Source organism: Microcebus murinus, chromosome X, assembly GCF_040939455.1.
Source record: "Microcebus murinus isolate Inina chromosome X, M.murinus_Inina_mat1.0, whole genome shotgun sequence".
In the NCBI taxonomy this organism is placed as follows: Eukaryota; Metazoa; Chordata; class Mammalia; order Primates; family Cheirogaleidae; genus Microcebus; species Microcebus murinus.
The window spans coordinates 115,281,401-115,303,478 of record NC_134136.1 but is presented as its reverse complement, the minus strand read 5'-3'; the positions used below and the strand labels follow the sequence as shown (position 1 = coordinate 115,303,478).

At 35.4% G+C, this 22,078-nt stretch overlaps 1 protein-coding gene across 8 annotated transcripts in view; it reads right to left on the bottom strand.

Moving 5' to 3' along the window:
- USP9X (ubiquitin specific peptidase 9 X-linked) overlaps positions 1-22,078 on the bottom strand; it is a 139,378-nt gene that overhangs the window by 54,703 nt on the left and 62,597 nt on the right. For 2 of the 8 annotated variants that reach the window (XM_020285131.2, XM_020285134.2), the window contains exons 14-22: positions 21,625-21,678; positions 20,460-20,617; positions 8,919-9,006; positions 6,475-6,817; positions 4,484-4,579; positions 3,885-4,096; positions 2,505-2,745; positions 2,050-2,199; positions 527-647 (exon numbers count right to left, since the gene is read on the bottom strand). In XM_020285131.2, coding sequence (XP_020140720.1) covers positions 527-647; positions 2,050-2,199; positions 2,505-2,745; positions 3,885-4,096; positions 4,484-4,579; positions 6,475-6,817; positions 8,919-9,006; positions 20,460-20,617; positions 21,625-21,678 — 1,463 coding nt within the window. The remainder of the gene's footprint in view (positions 1-526; positions 648-2,049; positions 2,200-2,504; positions 2,746-3,884; positions 4,097-4,483; positions 4,580-6,474; positions 6,818-8,918; positions 9,007-20,459; positions 20,618-21,624; positions 21,679-22,078) is intronic. The other 6 variants (XM_020285133.2, XM_012781826.3, XM_012781829.3 and 3 more) reach the window with 6 other exon arrangements.

Sequence of the window (22,078 nt, the reverse complement as noted above, 5' to 3'; positions counted from 1 at the left end):
GTACATATGTATATGAAAATAAAAGCTAAAAGTGGCAATTTGTAAGGAATAAAAAAGGAACAATGCTGTGGATGACACATGACTCATATCATAGTCCAGGTGTTGATAAAACTTCTTCTGTAAAGGGCCAGAGAGTAAGTATCTTAGGCTTACAGGCCATATGGTCTCTGTCACAACTATTGAGCTCTGTTGTTTTAAGACAAAAGTAGCCACAGACAGCATGTAAACAAATGAGCATAGCTGTGTAAAACTTTGATTATGGACACTAAAATTTAAGCTTCATATAATTTTCATATGTCACAAAATCTTACTCGTTTGTTTTTTAAACCATTTAAAAACACAGAAACCATCCCTAGCTCTGGAGTTGGACAAAAACAGGCAGTGGGCTGGATTTGGCCTACAGGCTGTAATTTGTCAACCCTTGTTGTAGTCTATACCACAAAGCATAGTCCATTCAGTAACAGAATTTGCCTATCTACGCCTTTATTGTCCAGCACACACTTTATTGTCACTTAAAAATTCTTACCTGGTGGCATAAGTTTCATAAGTACTCTTGCTCCATCTCTAAGAGGTGGCATATTTAGGCTGCTACCTAAGTCTGCAACTTGCCAAAGGAAAGAGATGTATCTGGGATGCAGTGACATTATCTAGAATATAAAATACACAAAATAATTACCTCTAAATTAATCCCCCAAAAGCTTATTAATCTCCATACTTTTGCTTATATCATTTCTACTCTCTGAGATGGTCTGCCTTCCCCATCTTTTCATCCTTACAAATCCTTCATGATGCAGACTGAATACTTCATCCAAGTCACCCCTAGTAATTTCTTTGTAACAGAGAAATAGTTTAATAGAACAGGACAGGAGCTGCTACAATTAAACTATTTCTCTCATACATAAAATTAGGCCTCTGAATATACAAAAGGCTGCCATGCCCACTACTAAATTCCTAATCCAACTGTTGTACAAAGTCAAATCCTTCTGATACTAGAGTGGTTGGTATTTAACTATTAAAATTCTTTTGGGGTGGGGCGGTGAAAGGAGAGGGTAAGAAGGGGAGGAGTCATTGTTTCTTTGGATATATATTACTGACAATTTGATAAAGATTATAGATATTTTTCCTACATAAATAGTTCTAAAAGACTGATCCACTTTGTGGTACAAATACGAAAAGACAGTGATACAGTTGACCCTTGAACAACACGGGCTTGAACTGTGCAGATCCATTTATATGAGGATTCCCGCCCCCACCCCAACCAAATGTAGACTGAAAATATATTCCTGATATGCAAAATCCTAGTATACCTGGGTTCCACAAGGTTGACTGCAGGACTGGAGTATGAGCAATTTGGGTATACATGGAGGTCATGAAACCAATCCTACACATATACAGAGGGACGACTGCATTTTTCTTTTTTTTTTTTTTTTTTTTTTTTTTTTTTTTTTTTTTGAGACAGAGTCTCGCTTTCTTGCCTAGGCTAGAGTGAGTGCCGTGGCGTCAGCCTAGCTCACAGCAACCTCAAACTCCTGGACTCAAGCGATCCTCCTGCCTCAGCCTCCCGAGTAGCTGGGACTACAGGCACGAGCCACCATGCCCGGCTGATTTTTATATATATGTTAGTTGGCCAATTAATTTCTTTCTATTTTTATGGTAGAGACGGGGTCTCGCTCAGGCTGGTTTTGAACTCCTGACCTTGAGCAATCCGCCCGCCTCGGCCTCCCAGAGTGCTAGGATTACAGGCGTGAGCCACCGCGCCCGGCCATTTTTCTAAATTTATATATCCAATAGTGTTATAATTAAGCTCTGTAGATGAATTCTATGTAAAAGTAACAGAACTGTATAGGGAAATTTTGTTTTAAATTTCAACTGAGTTATGATTACTTTTCAGAGGTATCAATTCTAAAGTTGGTGGTTAACTGTACAGTTATTTGATATTTTGCCTCATTAAACTGTAAACTCAAGACAACAAGAACTATATACTTCTTTATTCTCAAAGACTCTAGCATAATGCCTTGCATACAGTAGTTCAAAACTGTATCCACTCACCACTCCAGGCAAACAGCTTTCCACTTCTGGATTGGGACCATCACTGTAATGATTACCATGGTTTCCAGGAGATCCAGTTGAGGAATCAGAAGAGCTATCAGGGCTTGAAGGCATATTGGAACTTATTTGTGTAAGTTTGGCTGTAATTAGCTAAAAATGATACACTATGTTAGTATCAAAGCAAAGGAAAAATACACAAAACACAGAACAAAAAAATTCCCCCAAATCTACATGGTATTTTAGAAATACAGTTTAAAACAACTCATATAACAGCTTAACTAGTTTTGATTTTAGAAATCCTTTCTTCCACCATATTGTAAATTTCATGCCAATTTTATTTAGTGATATTAACATAACACTTAACACAGAGCCCCACACATAACAAATGCTCAATTAATGAATAATAGCCTCAGGTTTGATTTTACTGGAAAATTCGGTTAACCACACATACGTACCGATTTATCTTTTAAGTTTAACTGTCCAATCAACTTTCTGTCATCTGCAGGATCTATCAGCTCACCGCCCACAAAGAGCTCAATTTTTGTATGGGCTATGTTGGCTTTAATACGATTGAGAATACATCGTCGTACTGAACCAATTGTGTCATTTGTATGAGACCATACCTCCAAGTCATCAACCTGTCTGCCCTGGTTTGGAAATCGAACTATAAAAGACAGGTGTTTACCACGGAATGCTCTGAGATGGGGGAGGGAGGGTGGAGAAAAAGAAAAACATCATATTCAACAAACTCTAATCTTGTTGCCAAGAAAATAAAGCTGAGAGTTCAACATTGAGTATTTTCTTATTAAACAAGAGGAATTAATTAAAGACACTTAATATAGGTTATATATCCCTTATCTGAAATGCATGAGACCAGAAGTATTTTGGATATTTTCAGATTAGGGATACTCAAACTGTATTGTTTTCAGTATCTTGAAAATAAAAAATTATTGCTACCTTTACAAATACAGGATGTTCCCAATACTCACCATACAAAGGGAAAATGGGAAACTGTAGCTAAACGTACCTTTATTCACAAAATATTCATTATAAAATTCTTCCTTTGTATGGACACTTTTGGGACACCCTGTATTATAAGTAATCAAAACACAATCATATTCCATTGTTTGTATCTATGGTTATAGAAAAAGGAGGTGCCCACTTTTAAGAAATTAACAGACTTGAGTAATATTTATTTTTATGCTATAAAAGCCCAACTCAGTAAGACTATTTTTAAAATGTAAAAGATAAATCCATTCAATAATTTCATGGTTAACAATTAGAACTCTTAAAAAAAAACCTGATGGCAGGCACTCACCCTATAGTAACATTCCTAAACCATAAATACCATTTGAATTACAAAAGGATGAGATTCTTAAAAGAAATGTTACTAGACCATTCGAATTTTTTTTTGCTATATTGATAATCTGTCAAGGTAGCTTTTAAGAGTTCTTTCCAATTATTCTCCAACCTGACTATTCTATTATTTTTAACAATGTAAATGAATTACATCAAAATAATACTTCAACTGCAAAATATCACTGCAATACTTCATGGGCAATAATGTCAATGGCAAAAAAATAAATAAGAGGAAACTGGACTTAACGAGAATGCCGTTATCAAAAAACCAAAACAAAACCAGATTGGGAGGTGGTGAGAAAGTCAACTATTTAAGAAAAGGTTCTGTAAGATGCAAATGTTTTTAATGGATAATATACTAACATTAAAAAAAAAATCCTCACTCTCCTTTTACCTGTACATTATCATTAATTTATCAAATGGCTGGGAAAATAACAAATAATTAAGAATTAGCACCAGATTAGTTATTCACAAACCTTGACATAGGCAGAATTGTTCTTTCCTCATGATAATCACTGTCACATTCATTTATATATTCCCTTAAAACAGTTAACACGCGAACCATTCGAACAGCTTCCTGTCTTGCACAATTAATGCTGTCTTTGTCACCATCCAAAACACACAATGTGTCATAGGAGGCTTTCAAACGATCAAAGCAAGACTGAATGAAGTCTTCATGGATCACCACCTTACAAATAATGGCCAAATAAAGATAATTCAAATTGCTTTGAAATGTAAAAATTAACTATTTAATATTAATCCAATTAAAGATGACAATGGCTAATTTAAATATAGCACTCAGTCATATTTAAGCAGAGTCAATATTGACAATAAAATACATTATGTTTCTTAAAAGACAACTAGCTTTGCATAAGTTAACAAATATAAACTAGTCAAAAACAAACTTCAGGATTAGATGTTAGTATCAACACAAATTTAGTATACTCTCTTAGCCATTTCACCATATAATAATTATATTCAAAATAACCCCAATCATTTCAAGATAAATATCAAGGCAAGATTCATTTAGATAGTATTTTGTATAAGAGAAATATGGACTCAATTTTTTCCTCACCTGATTGACCTGTAGCCTTGGACCAAGGTTTGTGTATATCTCTTTAAGGAGATCTATAGCTCTGCTGGCAATATCATCATTACTCTGAATCACCACCTAGAGTCAAGAAGATTAAAGTGTTAACCCCTTTCAAGAAATATTTTTGTTGGGCATGTAAATTCAAACCGTATCATTGGCTATCTTTAATACATTATTTAATAATTGATATTGTTGACAATGTTAATCAAGTAAAATTAAGTGAGAAAAACAGACCAAAAGAGAGGATAATAAATGCAAAGTACCAGTCTTTGAATAAAGCAATTTGCTTAAGAATCAAAGACATATTTTACTAAGGACAAAACATGCTTTGACCAGTATTATTTAACCCTCTAACATCTTGATAATGAAGTTACAAACCTATGATGAGGCATTTAAGGAAAAACTCAAATTACTTGAAAAGAAATAAAAGATTATATGAAACACAGTTTAGCATAAAGGACCACCCTCCTTCTCTAGCCCCCTCCCCCCTTTGAAAAATCTTTAGGCTGGGTGCGGTGGCTCATGCCGGTAATCCTAGCACTCTGGGAGGCTGAGGTGGGCAGATCGCTCAAAACCAGCCTGAGCAAGAGCAAGACCCCGTCTCTACTATAAATAGAAAGAAATTAATTGGCCAACTAAAAATATATAGAAAAAATTAGCTGGGCATGGTGGCGCATGCCTGTGGTCCCAGCTACTCAGGAGGCTGAGGCAGTAGGATCGCTTGAGCCCAGGAGTTTGAGGTTGCTGTGAGCTAGGCTGATGCCGTGGGCACTCTAGCCCAGGCAACACAGTGAGATTGTCTCAAAATAAAATAAAAAGAAAGAAAAATCTTTAATACTCATCTAATTACATTAGTGGTTTTCAAACTACGTTCAGGACCCTAAGGTTTTGAGGAAGCGTTTAAGGGCTGACCCCTATAAAAGGGTTGGGGAAGGAAAGGGGAATGAAGCATGGGGAGACTGAATAAAACACAAGCTTTCCTTGTTTAATTAGGTTTACTTTTTATAGGATTCTATATATTTTGGTTTTTAAGATGGGTTTTTGCTGTTTAAATCCCAGCCTAAGCAAGAGGGAGATCCCCATATCTCAACAAACAAGAAAAATTAGCTGGGGGGGGGGGAGTGTGTGCGCGCACGCGCCTGCCTGTAGTCCCAGCTACTTGGGAGGTTGAGGCAGGAGGATGGCTCAAGCCCAAGAATTTCAGGTTGCATGAGCTATGATGATGCCACTGCACTCTAGCCAGGGAGATAGAGTGAGACCCTGTATCCAAAAGAAACAAAAACAACCCACTTGCCTTAATTAGGTTTTAAATATTTAAATTAAATTAAATATTTAAATTAAAACCTTTTTTAAAGGTTTTAAATATTCAAACACCATAGTAAACATCTTAGTCTATCTATGGTTTGCAGAAAAATATTCCATAGAAATAAAAATATAGATTGCTGTATAATAGGTCAGACTTTTAAAGATAGAAATAATATACTAATACTATAAAGATGGAAAAATTAGCCTCAAGAAGATATTTTACTTCCCCAAGTATTTAAAAATACCAGAAGTTAATCAGTGCTGGAAAAAACACTCATATAATCTCTTATAAATACAGGTTTTTTTCTTCTGTCCTTTTATTTATTTCAGTGTTAGACACTGAAGAGGAAACAGATCTACACTGAATGAAAATGGGGCCAGAGAGACACATCAATTTCCATGGGAGAATTATGGAAGATTTGTATGGTTACTGCACTTCTCAACACATCTGGAACATAAAGATTCTAAGCTAAGACAATAAGAACATCAGTGACAGGAGGGTGTGGGAGAAGGAAAAACCCTGTGACAAATGACATAGCAGTAAGATAATGAACAATTACTACCCCAGACTTTTGGGACAAGCATCAGAGAATACATAATTTATATGAAAGTTGCAATTCCTTATTTGAAAAACTACATCAGACACAGAGTTCCTACTTTTGACTTACCCTCCAAAGGTAATCTAATCCTATTAACTCCAAATCATCCATCATATAGGCTCTCCTTTTTGCTACTAGTTTTCCTTCTCGACAATTCACAGCTTTGAAGAATCGCTCAAAACATTTCATTCCATTTTCAGTTAATAGGGAAGGATCAAGCTGAAGCACATTACTTTCAAAGAAGTCCTTATTAATATCAGGATCTAAGTCTGGTTCATCCCCCATCAATTTGGAATACCACTTAAAACAGGCTTCACGATCACAAAGGTAAACTGCATTCTCAGCTAAGCATTTCCATATTTGTTTTGCCTGAGGAGCACATAGCCACAGTTGGCCATCCTTCAATAAAAATCTTGGAAAAACAAAAAAATTGGCAATTAGATTTATGTAATTTTTATCCTGAGAGGCAACCTATCTGTATACATATGAAATAATACATTTATCACAAGTATATTTTATCTATGGATTAAAAGATATTAATTCTTTCAAAAAGCCTATTTCTCAACTTTTACCTATTAAAAAAATCCTAGAAATTAATTCATTCAACAAGCATATACTGGGCCATCTACTATGTGCCTGGAACGAGGCTAGGTGATTATGAATAAAATACTCGTTCCCTGAACTCTAACCATTTAGTCTTTAAAACTAGTCATTCTGAAAACATTTTTAATAGGTTGAGTTTAAAATAAAAAATTTAGCATTTTGTTTATATGGTAATATTGGAAAATGAAGTACTCAAGCGACTTTCATTCTGGTTCCATGTGTTGGTTGGGGAAAATTTTTTTTTAATTAAGTGACTTTTACAGATAACTAATCCATTGATATCAGTTAAAACTGGTTAACTTTTCACTTTTTTCATTTTTAAAAGATGGTAGAAGAAATCTTTCTTCAAATGAAAATCCCATTTGGAAATCTGATGTATGAAATAAAAGCACAGCTGCTCTAATTGTTGGGAGGAGAAAAAGAAAGGAGAAATGAGTATAAAACTTCCCACTGCTTATTCAGAAATGTTCAAGGAACTTAGAAGCCCTAAGGCTAAGTAAGCTTGAAAAATTACTAGTCTAATATGAACAGCATAGATTGTCAAATAGACCTAGTTGAGTAGTGCAATTCCATCACATACTGTGAGATTTCAAACAAACTACTTTACGACATATGAATCTTGTGTTACTGATCAAATGGGAATAACACCTGCCTCACTGTATTGTCACAAGGAGTAAATGTAAAGTGTTTGACACAGGCTGAATACACAGTGGGCATTGAAGTTAGGTTCCCCTTCCCTTGAGTTAGTTGCTATAATTCACACATATAGGTACTAACAGAGTAGGGACTACAATAGGTCCTGTGACTCTAAACTTTAATATGGCAAAAGTGCTTGCAACCACTTTTCTGTTCTAGTAAACCTAAAAGGATGCAACACATGCTAATCAGTACAATGGCTCACTATGGCAGTGATTCTCAATGTTGAGAGACCAGTCCTCCTATCCAGGTGGTTGAAAAACAAAATGCAGGAAAAAAAATTTCACTTTAAAAACAAATGCCAAATTTCTTAAAATCTGGTGGATGGTGTTTTTTTCAAATTAAAATTATGTAACTACTTACTTTTTTGCCATAAATAAGCATAGAGTTTAATAAACAAAGCCTTTAATTAACAGAGCCCAGCAGAAAACTCCCTGGCACATGTATCAAAATGCAATAGATTTTATGAAGTACTATTCATAATCTGGGCACTTCTGTTAGCACACTTATGATCTTAATAAGCTCTTCTGCTAGCAATATGGTTTTTTAATTCATAAGAAACTTATCATCAAACATTTTTAACAAAGGTATTTTCCAAATCTTTAAGTGTATATTTATTAGAAGCTAAATATCACACGAGAAATTCCTACCTTGGACTATATTTTACTTTAATGGAATAAATCTCTTTCCCTCATGCCCATCAGAAACAATATTAACACAGGACTTCAGATTGCTTTTGTCAGCCATTGTTAGGATAAATAAGGCACTATAGGACTGGAATTACTCTTTTAAGGTGCTGGTTCAAAAGCCTTTTGTCCCCATTTCCTTAGAGTCTATGATATTCTTAAGATCAGTATAGTTCTCCATTTGGTTGTGTCAACATATGGAAATTTGTCTTTTTAAATAAACATTTCCGGCATAAACAAATATGAAGAACTACCTAAAGTTTAAACTACCCTACAGTTTAAAATGTATTCTCTTCAAATATCACAAAGAAGAAAAGTTAAAAAACTCAGCCTATAATTTTAAAGTATTTAGTAGGAACACAAGGAAATGTGTGATTTTTAGGTAACAACTTTTATGTGTGAAAATAAAAGGTGAGAAGCAAGGGGGAAAGTCTACCCAACAAAGACCTAGCTTAGCTATACAGCATATTCACTCTGCATTCCTTATCTGTGTCTTAAAGAGAGCAACACCCATTGTAAAAAACAAACCTAAGGAAGTTAAGCCGTTCTTGGACTTCTTGAACGTGACTATATCTACTTCCCAGCCTCACAGTTTGTGGGTCATAGTCTTCATGGTCTGAAAATTAAGAAAAATCATGCATTATACACATGGGTACCCACATCACTGCTGACTTCAACCAAAAAAATTAAGTCAGTTAAAAAGTCATATTAATCCTTTTATCATTAAAAGGCAACCTAAAATATACTAATAATTGGTGGTTTCTACTCACCTATTTTCCCCACAAAAATAAACTTCCTATTTACGAAAGAAAATCTGTCAAATGTGTTATCAAAATAACTCTTCAGCAACCCCTTTGCCTAATCTCCATATGCAATGAAGCAATTTATGATCACAGCTTAAGTTAAGACTGGCCTGAGTGGTCTGTAAATGTGAACTGACAAATCAAGACAAAATTTTTTAATTTCCTTCCTGTTATATTGAAAACTGTTTTCATGGAGAAAAATAATGTTGGTATAAGAAAGAAATTATATTACTACTTTATACCTCGGAAGGTAGGATAACGTAAGATGTTATTCTACATGACCAACTTACACCATTGTCACCATAACCATGTTAATAATGTTTAGAACATGTCACATTTCCTTTCAGCATTACTGATATTTCCATAATAGACCTCAGACCTTATGGTATGTACACCCTACTGTTAAAGAATTCAAATTATGTGAGCCCCTTTGGAAATAGTACAGGTAATCAAAGTCTTCAAAAACATGAGGTTTCTTCTCTGAACAATCTTAACATGTTATAAAGATGGGACATTTATAACATTTGAAAACATTTGTTTTTGATGTTTGGATGAAGAAGCCCCACGTATTATCACCAACTGTTTTCTATCCTATATATATTAGCACCTGCCAAGAGTCCTAAACACATATTGTCTGCTTTCATGAAAGTAAGTTTCATCAGGGCTTAGCACTGCTATTTCTCAAGAGGTTTTCTTAAGAAACTAGACAGAAAATCAAGTTTTAAAAAAGAATTACCTTATAACCTTTGCCCATATTCACCAATTATTTACATTTTGCTTCATTTGTTTCATTATTTGCAACATGTTTAAATTTTTATAAATTTTCTAACCCATTTGAGAGTTGGACACATGTCCTTTTACCCTTAAGTAACAAGGAAACTAACACTGACACAATACTATTCTCTAACCCAGAGCTTAGCAATTGCTTACTACTGACATCTGGGCCAGATGCATCCTTGTCACACAAGACTGTCCTGTGCACTATAGATGTTTAGTAATGTCCCAGGCCTTTACCCAACTAGATTCCAATAGTATCCTCTTCCCCCCACCTCAACCCCCAGCCCAAGTTAAGACAATTAGAAATAACACCAGACATTATCAATAATCCATCTCCACCCCTTTGGAGAACTCCTGATTTAATTTATGGTACATATTCAAGTATCATCAATTTCAGTTTTTCTCCTAATGTCTTTTTATACCTTTTCCTCCAAGTCCAAGATTAAATACACATTGCTTTTAATGGGCATGGCTTTTTATTCTTCTTTAATCTGAAGAATTTATCATCCTTTGACTTTTCTGAAACCTAGAAACCAGTTTTGTTCAATGTCATTCAATATGGGCTTCTATGACTTTCCATGTGATTAGATTCAGGCTATGCATTTTGGCAAAGAATAACATAGTTGTGACACTATGTCCTCTATATATCATTATCAGGAGGCACATGTCACTTGGTGGCAATACGCATAATGCTAACTTTATTTGGTCAAGGTGGTGTCCCACCAGGTTTCGCCACTGAAAAGTTAGTATTTTTCTTTTTTTAGTTAATAAGTAATTTGTGGGGAGATACTTTGAGACTATATAAATATCTTGTTTATCAAACCTTTACTCCCTAGTTTTAGCAACCAACCGACACTCCTTTTTTATTTAGGTGCCAATACTTTATCGAGAACGGGGACCCAGACAAAGAGTAGAACTTTGGAAACATTCAATGATAGCCAAACAATGAACAATAAATAAGAAGATCCCTCTATGCTAAATAGGAATGAAGAGGCCCTCTCACTACAGGAAAGCTTCCAGGCTGTCAAAACAAAAAACCCAACATGATTGGTAGTTTTCAGTGTAAACATCAGTTCAAAACAGATACCTAAATTTGTTAGCAGTTAAAGGAGGATTATCCATTTTTGATTCATGTTGTCTAGGTGACAGATACCCCACTGGAAACAGGAAGAATTAGATGATACTAAATTAATTCAGGTGACTATCAAAATGGGTAGGAAGAGGTAGTGAATCATGGCTGTCACTAACATAAATTGGTTCTTGTCACTATAAACAAGAAGTTTTCTAGGGTCTGTTTCAGAACTCATTATAAAAAAGGAAGTTCACTTAAAAAAAGATCTTCACAGAGACATAATTAAAATACCATAAAATCCACCCATTTAAGGCATAGAGTTGTTTTTTTTTTTAGCAGAGTTGTGTAATTGCTATCACAATTTCTACATTTTTCATCATCTCAAAAAGAAACCTTGTACAAATCATTCCCCATTCTCACCTGCCTCTAGCCCTTAAGTTTGAGACATTTCATATAAATGGAATCATGGTCTTTTCTGAGTGGTTTTTTTCCCCCACTTAGCAGGTTTTCAAGATTCATTCATATTGTAGCACCTATCATTCTTTTTATGCTAAATAGTATTTCATTGTACAAGTATACATTTTATTTATTCATTCAATTGATATTTGAGTTATTTCCACTTTTTGGCTATTATGAACATTAATGTACAAGTTTTATGCATGGAATTGTTTCCATTTTACTTGGGTATGTAATCGGGAATGAGTCACATCGTAAATTCTATATTTAACATTCTGCAAAGTGGCTGTACCACTTTAAATTCCACAAAGATGTATGAAGGCTCTGATTCCTCCAAATTCTCACCAACGCTTGCTGTGTTCTCTTGTCATCCTAATAGATGTGAAGCAGTATATCTCATTGTGGTTTTGATTTGTATTTCCTTAATTTAATGATACTGAACATCCTTTCAAGTGCTTTTTGGACATTTGTATACCATTCTGGAGAAATTTCTACTCAAATCTGTTGTGAGAATTCTTTGTATATTCTAGATACAAGTCTCTCAACAGATACATAATCTGCAAATATTTTTTCACATTCTTGGGTTCTCTCACTTTCTTGATGGCATCGTTTGCAGCAAATACATTTTAAAGTTTGGCATATTCCCACTTCCCCACTTTTATGGCCTGACCACATTACTTTCCCTAACCTAAGGTCACAAAGATTTATTTATGTAAAACTTCTAAGAGTTTTATACTTTTAGCTGTTAAAGTCCAGGATCCATTGAGTTAATTTTTTTACATGCAGCACGAGGTAGGGGACCCAATAGCACTCCTTTAGATGTGGATATCCAGTTGTTCCAGTAACAATTGTGGAAAAGACCATTCATTTCCCACTGTATGTACTTGGCACCCTTGTAAAATCAACTGACCATAAATGTAAGCGTTTATTTATGGACTGTCATTTATATTCCATTAATATTGTATATCTATTTTTATGCCAGGACCACAGTCTTGATTACTGTTGTTTTGTAGTAGTTTTGACACCAAGAAGTATATGTCTGTCAACTTTGGTTTTCATCAAGAGTGGTTTGACTACTTCAGTCCTTTTTATTTCTATATCAGGTCTGTCAGTTTCTGCAGGAAAAATAAGATTGGAATTTTTATAGAATTGTGTTAAACCTGTGGATCAACTGGGGGAGTACTGTCACCTTAACAATATTAAGTTTTCCACTCTTTGAAAACACAGGATGTCTTTGCATTTATTTACATCTTTAATTTCTTTCAACAATATTTTGTAGTTTTCAATATACAAGTTTTGTGCTTCTTTTGTTCAATTTACTCCTAAGTACTTTATGCTTTTCGATGCTACTGTAAATGGAACTGTTTTCTTAACCTTATTTTTAGGTTGTTCATTGCTGGTATATAGAAATATAATTTATTTTTTTCTGTTAATTTTGTTTCCTGCAATCTAGCTGACCTTATTCACTGTAATAGTTTTTTAGTGAATTCCTTAGGATTTCTTGAATACGAGATGGTGTTATCTGTGAATATAGTTTTAATTTTTCCTTTCCAATCTGGATGCCTTTTTTTTCTTCTTACCTAGTTACCCTGGCTAGAACCTCAGGTAGAATGTTAAGTAGAAATGGCTAGAGTGAACATCCTCATCTCTTTCCTGATCCTAGGGGGAAGGCAACTGAACTGGTATTAAGTAGTATGACATAAGCTGTGGGTTTTTTAAGATGCCCTTGTTCAGGTTGGAGAAGTTCCCTTCTATTCCTAGTTTCCTGAGCATTTATTTCTATATTCAAAAAGCTTTGGATTTTGACAAATGCTTTTTCTTCATCTATTGAGATGATCACACAGTTCTGGTACTTTCTACTACTGTTGGGTGGAATGTTCTATAGATGTGTTAGGCCTAATTGGTTTACAGGGTTCAAGTTTTCTAGTTATTTTTTTTTTTTTTACTACAGATTTTAATTCCTGTCTGATGTCACTTGCTTTTAGCCTAATTACTACTTCTTTTAGGATTTTTGGTAAGGCAAGTCTGATAGCAATGAATTGTCTGATTTTATCTGAGAAATCTTTATCCTTCATTTCTGAAAAACAGTTTTGCTAAATGCAAGAATCTTGGTTGTCAGGTTCATTCCCCCAACCACAGCACTTTGAGTATGTTGTCCTATTGCCTTCTGGCCTCCAGTACTTCTGATGAGAAGTCAGTTGTTAATTTTTACTATGGTTTCCTTGTGCATGAGGAGTCATTCTCTTACCATCTTTAAGATTTTCTCCTCTGCTAATATATGTCGGAGTGTCTCTGCATTTATCTCTTAGAATTCTTTAAGCTTCTTGGATATATAGGTTAATGTCCTCCATCAAATTTGGGAAATTTTCAGTGATTATGTCTTTTTCTGTCCCCTTTTCTCTCTCATCTTCTGGTATTCTCATTACATGTATGTTGGTAACATTTAATGGTGGCCCACATTTCCCTGAGAATCTATTCATTTTTCTACCTTCTTTCTTCTGTTCTTCAGATTGTATATCTCTACTGATTGGAGTTCACTGATTGTTCAGCCAGCTCAAATTGACTATCGAGCCCATTTAGTGAATTGTTTTTAAGTTATACTTTTTCAGTGCAGAATTTCTAAGTGGTTCTTTTTATCAAAAAATAATTTCACCCTGATATTTTCTATTTATTGTCATCATACTTTAATTCTTTAGACATGGTTTCCTTCAGTTCTATGAGCATTATTTGTAATTCAAGCCTTTGCTTTCAAGTCTTTGCTTGCAAACTCCACCACCTGGACCCCTTCAAAGGCAATTTGTCCATCTACAGGTCACATCTTAGTGTTTACATATCTCAATTTTGTCCAAATCTGGAAATTTTAGATATATTCCGGCAATCTGGATACTGATTCTGTTCCCCACTCCCAACTGATGCTGTCTGGTTGTTTAGTGACTGGGCTAACTCTTAAGTATATTTTCCCCACAGCATAGAGCCTCTGATAGATCTACTCATATTTCCAAACCCCTTATTTTTGTCTTTTAACCTGACTACCTAGGGGTTGCCTCTTGGTCAAAGGTTGTGCTTAAGCTTCCTTGAGTACATTTTCACATCCTTTCACCACTGGATATGTACGTGCTTGAAGGATGTTATCACAGTTCAAAGAGTTTGTGTTTCTGTCCTATGTTCAATCCAGGACTAGTAGCTTGGATAGTCCCTTTCAATCACTCCAGTGAGGATGCAGTCTTGTGTATGCACATAGTCTTCCAGACTGCCAGGGATACATGCAATTTTTAAACCTGGATTCCTGGGGGTTGACCCTGAATCAGGGTAGCTTCTGTTTGGTCAGACGTTGTATTTAAAAGTCCCCTATGCCAGTGAGGCTTTCACTCTTTGTTGATGGCTACATGTGCAGGTTGAGGAATGTTTTCATCTTGCCCCATATCCTGCTCTGATTGCTTGTGAGTGAGGGCAGCCTAAGGCATACACACAGTATTCCTGACACCCAGGACTGTGATCACAGGAGGGCTTGTCCTGGCTATCTCTTTATCTGTTTAGCTTGTTGATACCAGTACAAGGGAGCCATAAGCACCCTCTTAATTGTTCACCAAAATCTCCATTTTTTAAAAAAAAAAAAAAACCCCTTAGGCATGGCATGTTCTCATGAAAGTAAACCTAGTCCCTTGAAGTACAACTGCTGAGCACTGTATCCTCCTAGCTTCTCTCCCTCTGGGAAGGACGTCTAGTGCCACTGTACAGGAGCCAGAGGTAGGACAGTGTCCAGCTTCTCTCAGAGTGATATCCCTGCCTTATGAGCAAGTACTGGTGGTTAAGGGGAGGTAGAAGGCCCATATATTCTCAGATTGCACCCTTGACATAGAACTTCCACACTGTAAGCAAGAGTGGAGGTAATCAAGGCCCCAATATTTTCAGCCTGTCATGCCTGGAATAAAGCTTCTGCCCCATGAGTAGGGTAAGGGAGTCTCAGATCCCCTGGCCATGATTGCCTGGAATAGAGGTTCTGCAACATAAGACTGAAGAAGGTAAGAAATGCTAGCAGCTTGCTGGTTCTATGGTGAAACTGTAGCCCCAGACTGGCAGCTGTGAGGAGAACCCCTGCTTCTTAGTTGCACCCACCTAGAATTGTTTCCACGTGACAAAACTGGAGCTAAGCGTGGGAAGAAGGGAGCAAGTTGTGGTTCAAATGATACAGATCCTTGCCAGTTTTTCCCCTGAGATTTTTTTGACACAGAATCTTACTCTGTCACCCAGACTGGAGAGCAGTGGTCTCATGAGAGCACACTGCAACCTCAAACTCCTGGGCTTAAGCGATTCTCCTGCTTCAGCCTCTTGAGTACCTGGAATTACAGGTATGTGCCATTATGCCAGGCTAACTTTTCAATTTTTTGTAGAGACAGGGTATCACACTTGCTCAGGCTGGTGGTCTTCAACTCCTAAGTTTAAGTGATCCTCCCGCCTCAGCATCCCAGGCATGAGGCATGCCCAGCCTTCCCCTGAGATTTAATATTTAGAGGTCATTAAATATGAAATGTCTGATTTCAAATCAAAAGTGTAGTTTATTATCTCAAACAAGTAGTAGTACAAAGTATGCACCTAAACTAGCGACACAGTTTTGCCATCTTAATGGTAACTTGTTTATGTCAGTAGTAAAGAAGCTTGGAGAACCAGTGGTGATGAAATTACGAAAGGTGTTTTCCACAACTTGTTGAGAATCGAGTATTTTTCCTTACAAGTAGTGGTCCAAAGCCTGGAAGAAATGGTAGTTAGTTGGTGCAACGTCTGGTAAATACAGTGGAAAACAGAGTTTCTAAGTCTAGCTTCTGTAGTTTGAGCAGCCTTGTTTGTGTGGCATGTGGTCGAGCATTTCAAGAGGATTGGCCTGTCTCTATTGACCAATCTCAGCTGCTTCATGGCAAGCATCCTCATCATTTCATCCAACTGGTTGCAGCAGACATCCACTGTAATCAAACGATTAAGTTTCAAGAAGCTGCAGTGGATAATACCAGTGCTGGACCACCAAACAGACACCATTAGCTTTTAATCATGAATATTAGGTTTTGGACTGTGTTCTGGCACTTCATCTTTATCCAACCATTGTGCTGAATGCAACCGTCAAAAAGAATACATTTTTCATCACACATAATAGTATGGTATAGAACTGGTTCACCTTCATGTCGTGATAGCAAAGAAAGGCAAGCTTCAAGATGATTTTCCTTGTGACACTGGTTTCATTCATGTGGAATCCATCTATCCAACTTCTTTACCTTGCCGATTTGTTTCAAATGGGCCAATACCACTGAAATAGTAAAGTCAAACCTTGCTGCTAATTCACATGTAGGTTGAGATGGATTTCCTTCCAACACAGCTTTAAGCTCATCATAACATCTTGGTGTCAAGGTGGCCCACATGGCTGACGTTCAAGATTAAAATCACCAGAATGGAACTTCTCAAACCATTGACATACTGTGCATTCATTAGCCACATCCTTCCCAAACACTTCTTTGGTATTTTGAGCTGTCTGTGCTGCATTGGTTCCACAACGGAATTCATATTCAAAAATAACACCAATTTTTGACTTATCCATAGTTTCACAAAAATTGCGCTAATTACTTCTCAGCTTTTTGGCTAAGATCGAGTGTAGTAAAAATTACTCTAAAAAAATGTGAAAGATATTCACAAACTAAAATGCACATTTGAAAGGATGATGATGTACCTTCACAATAAATACAAACAAGAACTGTCAAAGTAAAATGTGAGAGGTATCAACTGTCAAACTTAGTATTTAAGGAAAATGGACATTTCATAATTTTCTCGAATAAGTGCTTCTCCATTTGCTATACCCACTTAAGAAAATTTCTGGACACTTTAAATGATTATTTCTGTATTTTTCTCTAAACAGTTGTTTTATTAAGGTCCAGTGGGCATTTTACTGTATCATTCCAGAAGTTAAATCCCTCATCCCTTGGTTTATTTTCATCATATGATCTATACTTGTTAGTTGGTATTTTCCTTTTTAGAAGTATATTCATATTTTATTCAGTGAACCTACTATTTTCATCATTTGACTCAGTTATGGCCAGTGACCCCCTAACTCCTGTATCCTTTTGACATGTCAATATACTTCGGAGCACCTTCTTATTTTCTGGAATAAGATGTTCAAGGATCGCCTACTTTCCCTGCTTCAGTCCTGGAAACAGCTATTTCTCCAGAGAGGTATAAACTATTTATAAAATAGAAATATTCCTAAAAGCTGTCAGTGCTGGTTGGAAGAGATTGGCAAGAAGTAATGGAAAGTAGCAGTCCTTAGAAAACAGAATGCAAAAATGTGACCTACAATGAAGATAAGGCACCCAACTCCATCCACAAACAAGGAAGAAATGATAAACTTTCAGTAAGTGTTCAAAGTCAGCACAATGACTATCCTATCAGTGAGGTAAAACTTGCGTGAAAACTGAAAGGTGGTTTATACTTTGTTGTATGCATTTGAAAAACTTTTAAAGAATGATTCGGTAAGTACCAATGCATGAAGACACATTGAGAACATAATACTAGAGTAAATTTTAATAAGTTTATTCCTTTATCCAAATGTTTGCAAGAGGTAGAATTAGCTAACCATGCTACTGAGGACATGATTTTTCCCCTCAAAGCTAAAGATGCTTGTAAAGATGAAATATGGTAAAATGCTTATGAGAAATTGAGAATATCTGTGAACTGTGTAAACCTGATGTTGCCTAAATGACTAGTATGTCTCATATTTAACAGGATTCATGCAACACTTTTATTATAGAGGTAAAAACTATAATTTACTTTAGAATTGCAAATTCAAAAATAATGGTGGATGATGTTATCACAGAAGTGATTTAATGTTGTAAAAAGTTTAAAAGAATTTTACTAACTTTAAAAATTACTTTTACCCCCATTTTAGTATCTATAAACTTATCAGTATCAAAGAATAGTGTAATAAATTAGAGGAGGAAAAGGTATCAAAGGTTAGGAGAAATGGAAGGTACAACGTTAATTAGGGAAATACCAATAGAAAAAAAAAAAAAAATCAAGGATTTAGTATATACCAGGCATTGTTCTAGAGTAACTTGCCCAAGGTCATAACAGCTAATCTCTGAAGTTTGTGGATACATCAGACAATATAAGAAGGAGAATTGAAGAATGTAAACATTCCTGTGACCAGGAAATGGAGATGAGGCAGTAACTCATGTAGAATTTGACTAATAAGGAACAGAAAGCTCTAGTGAGGCTGAACTGCATATACACCATCTCCTGAGACCCTGAGAATAGGGTTCCCAACAACTTAAACACCACATGCAAATGAGATAAATGAAAATTAGCACTGCAGTACATATGATTTGTATGACTCCACTTTGGGGAAAGGCCTGTACTGGCAACTATGAGGACTTTGTACCACCAGGAAGAGATGACATCAGAACAAAAACTCTAATTTATGTTAAACTAAACCCAAATACGGTATACTGCATACAAACCTATTTCTCATTGATTTTGGTTGTCTCTGGTAAAGAACATAAATCATACAGTTGCATGCCTATGTTGCCTTGATTGTTCTATCATGCTGCTTAAAAGGAACCGGGAACTGAAATGATAAAAGATCACTATCTGATGCTTAGATTGCTTGTTTAGCTCTACGATCTATTGCCTAGAAGGACTCACCTGGCCCCAAATCAGCAGGGGTATATCTGCTTAATTTTTATCTGAATTTTGTAAGTGTTAAACAAAAACCTAGTAATTTATAAGCATCTTAATTTTTAATATACACAGTTAGATTCTGCAGATCCTACTATAACATGTTAAATGAGTGGTATGTTATTAACCATACATTCAATTCTATCTCTAACACTGGTAATATAAAGTTTTCTTTTTCATGGCTCTGGAAACAAACTTGAGCCTATAAGGCATCTAAGTTTTTCCGGGGGGAGTGGGGCTATGAACTTGGCATAAGACAGAGGAGGAATATGTACTAAGAAGTCATCTAAGGCTGGGTGCGGTGGCTCACACCTGTAATCCTAGCACTCTGGGAGGCTGAGGCGGGAGGATTGCTCAAGGTCAGGAGTTCAAAACCACCCTGAGCAAGAGCGAGACCCCGTTTCTACTATAAATAGAAAGAAATTAATTGGCCAACTAATATATACAAAAAAAAAAAATTAGCCGGGCATGGTGGCGCATGCCTGTAGTCCCAGCTACTTGGGAGGCTGAGGCAGTAGGATCGCTTGAGCTCAGGAGTTTGAGGTTGCTGTGAGCGAGGCTGACGCCACGGCACTCACTCTAGCCTGGGCAACAGAGTGAGACTCTGTCTCAAAAAAAAAATAAAAGAAGTCATCTATACTTTAGCACACAGACTCTGACACAACTGGCAGAGGGCAAAAGAGCATTGAATATAGCAGGCACTTAAAACTGGTCTGTTGAAATCCAAGGAAACTTGACCCCAACATGGTCAAATAGTTTCACACCTTGAAAGTCAATGTAAACATTTGGATTATAGCATCCTGTCTCTATTCTTGTGATTTTTTAAATTCATAACATCAGAAGCACTTAGAATTATAAAAGAACCATAATATATGCAAGAACAGATTTGGACAAAACAAGTTTTCCCGAAAAGCTAAAGGAAATAAAGGTTGAAAATGAGTCAAGTACATACCTAAGAAGTTAACAACCAATTGTAGTACAGGTAGGCAGGGAAGAAAAAGAAATCTATTTAATAAGGAGTGTGTGGAAGGCAAGCACTTAGTGAAGAGCCTTACAATGCTGGCCTGGATTTTAGGTTGTAAAAGATTTGGGAGTAAAATCGGATCATAAGGCCATAAAGGAACACAGTTTGTAAAAAGAACCAATTACCTTATATCTTTTAAAATAAATTTGTCATTTCTAAGGTAATTAATGCAAAAAAAAAAAAAAAAAGGTCACTGTTATTACCCATAGTCCATTTTAACTTACCATACATACCTCTAGCATACAGTCTCATGCTCTCCATGTAAGTTGCAAGGTTTTCTGCTACCAAAGTAACTAGGGCATGATTGTGCTGAAGTTGATTGATTAAGTCATGGCGATAAAATACATGGGGACTTCGCTGAGTTTGACTGAAACGAGAAGAACTTAACAATATAATTAGGCAATTAAACTCTGTTGTAATCAAAAGAATCTATACTAATCTAAATTCCTAGCTACTAATTTATAATTTTATTTTTGTCCATTTATTTCTTTTAATGACTATATCAACCAACTTAAAAGAAAATAATTAATTCCTTAAAAAATAAGACATTTGTTCCACTATTCTTATTATACACGAAAAGCATGCATCAGTATTCTCCAACTTCACCACATGGGAGTCTACATCAACAACTAATTTCTGTTCTTATACTCTAATATTCCAAAGGACTTGTATTATTAAGTACATAATTATTTCTAGAACTATAAAATATAAATATTCCTTGCAAGACTAGCATCCCAAAATTTACGCTATAATAGTAGTGAGGAATTTAACCAAAGAAAATGCTTTTAGTAAAATTTTATTTTTTAGCAATTCAAGGAACATTCTGGGATGCTTGATTATAGCCAAGTTTGCCCATAGGTGTCACTGGAAAGACATATAGTTCCTTTCCAATCTGTTGTACAACCTTCACTGAAAGCAATCTACTTTCACAGCCATTAATACTATTCTAGTGTCACCGTTCCTTGGGAGACAAGTGAACTACTATGTCTATCGCCAACAGACAGACTCATTTGAGAAAGGCCAAAAGGCATATGTATAGTGGGCCCAACATACTCAAAATAAAGCCTTGAAATAAATATTACTGTTAATAAGACATGTCTGGATTTTATCCAGTGCTATATAGCTTTTCCAATTTCATATTTTTTCTAGCCTTGGGGGTTAAAAATGAGACAAAGTTCAACTGATAAAATAAAAACATATATATGACCCTTTCTACTTTTGTCTTAGGCATAATCATAGTAATTTAGAGCTGTAAAGGATCTTTGGCATTACTGAATCTTATACATAAGGAAAATATAATTCTTTTAACAAGATTAAATGAATAGTTTGATACAAGGTTTATACCTAGGAATCCTGACTCCACTGTGAATAATATTCTTTCTACTATACCTTGCTCTCTTTCTCTCCACATAAATTTTTCTTTTCCTGTTATCAGTTCCAACTCTATTACCAGAAAATACAAATTATTTCAGTAACCAGAATTTGGCATCTAAGATAGCATATTTAAAGATAGCTATTAAAAATAAATTTAGCTAAAGTTAAATTTAAAAAATATTTTTAAACTCTATAATCTTGTCATCTTTTATCACTTAAATGTCCTTGCAATCTAATCTTTAAAATTAACCTTAAAAATTAATTATTAAAAAAGAGAAACATTTTGAAAACTATTCTACAGTATGTTTCAAAAGTTAGTAAGGCAGGAAGGATAAAATGAAATAATACTGAGATTTCCTGGCATAGCTGCTGCAAATATAATTATATAATATATAAAAATTCCAAACCAAGAACCCAAAGGCAATATTATCATCTTGATTCTCATACGTATTACTTAATTGTGGCTTAC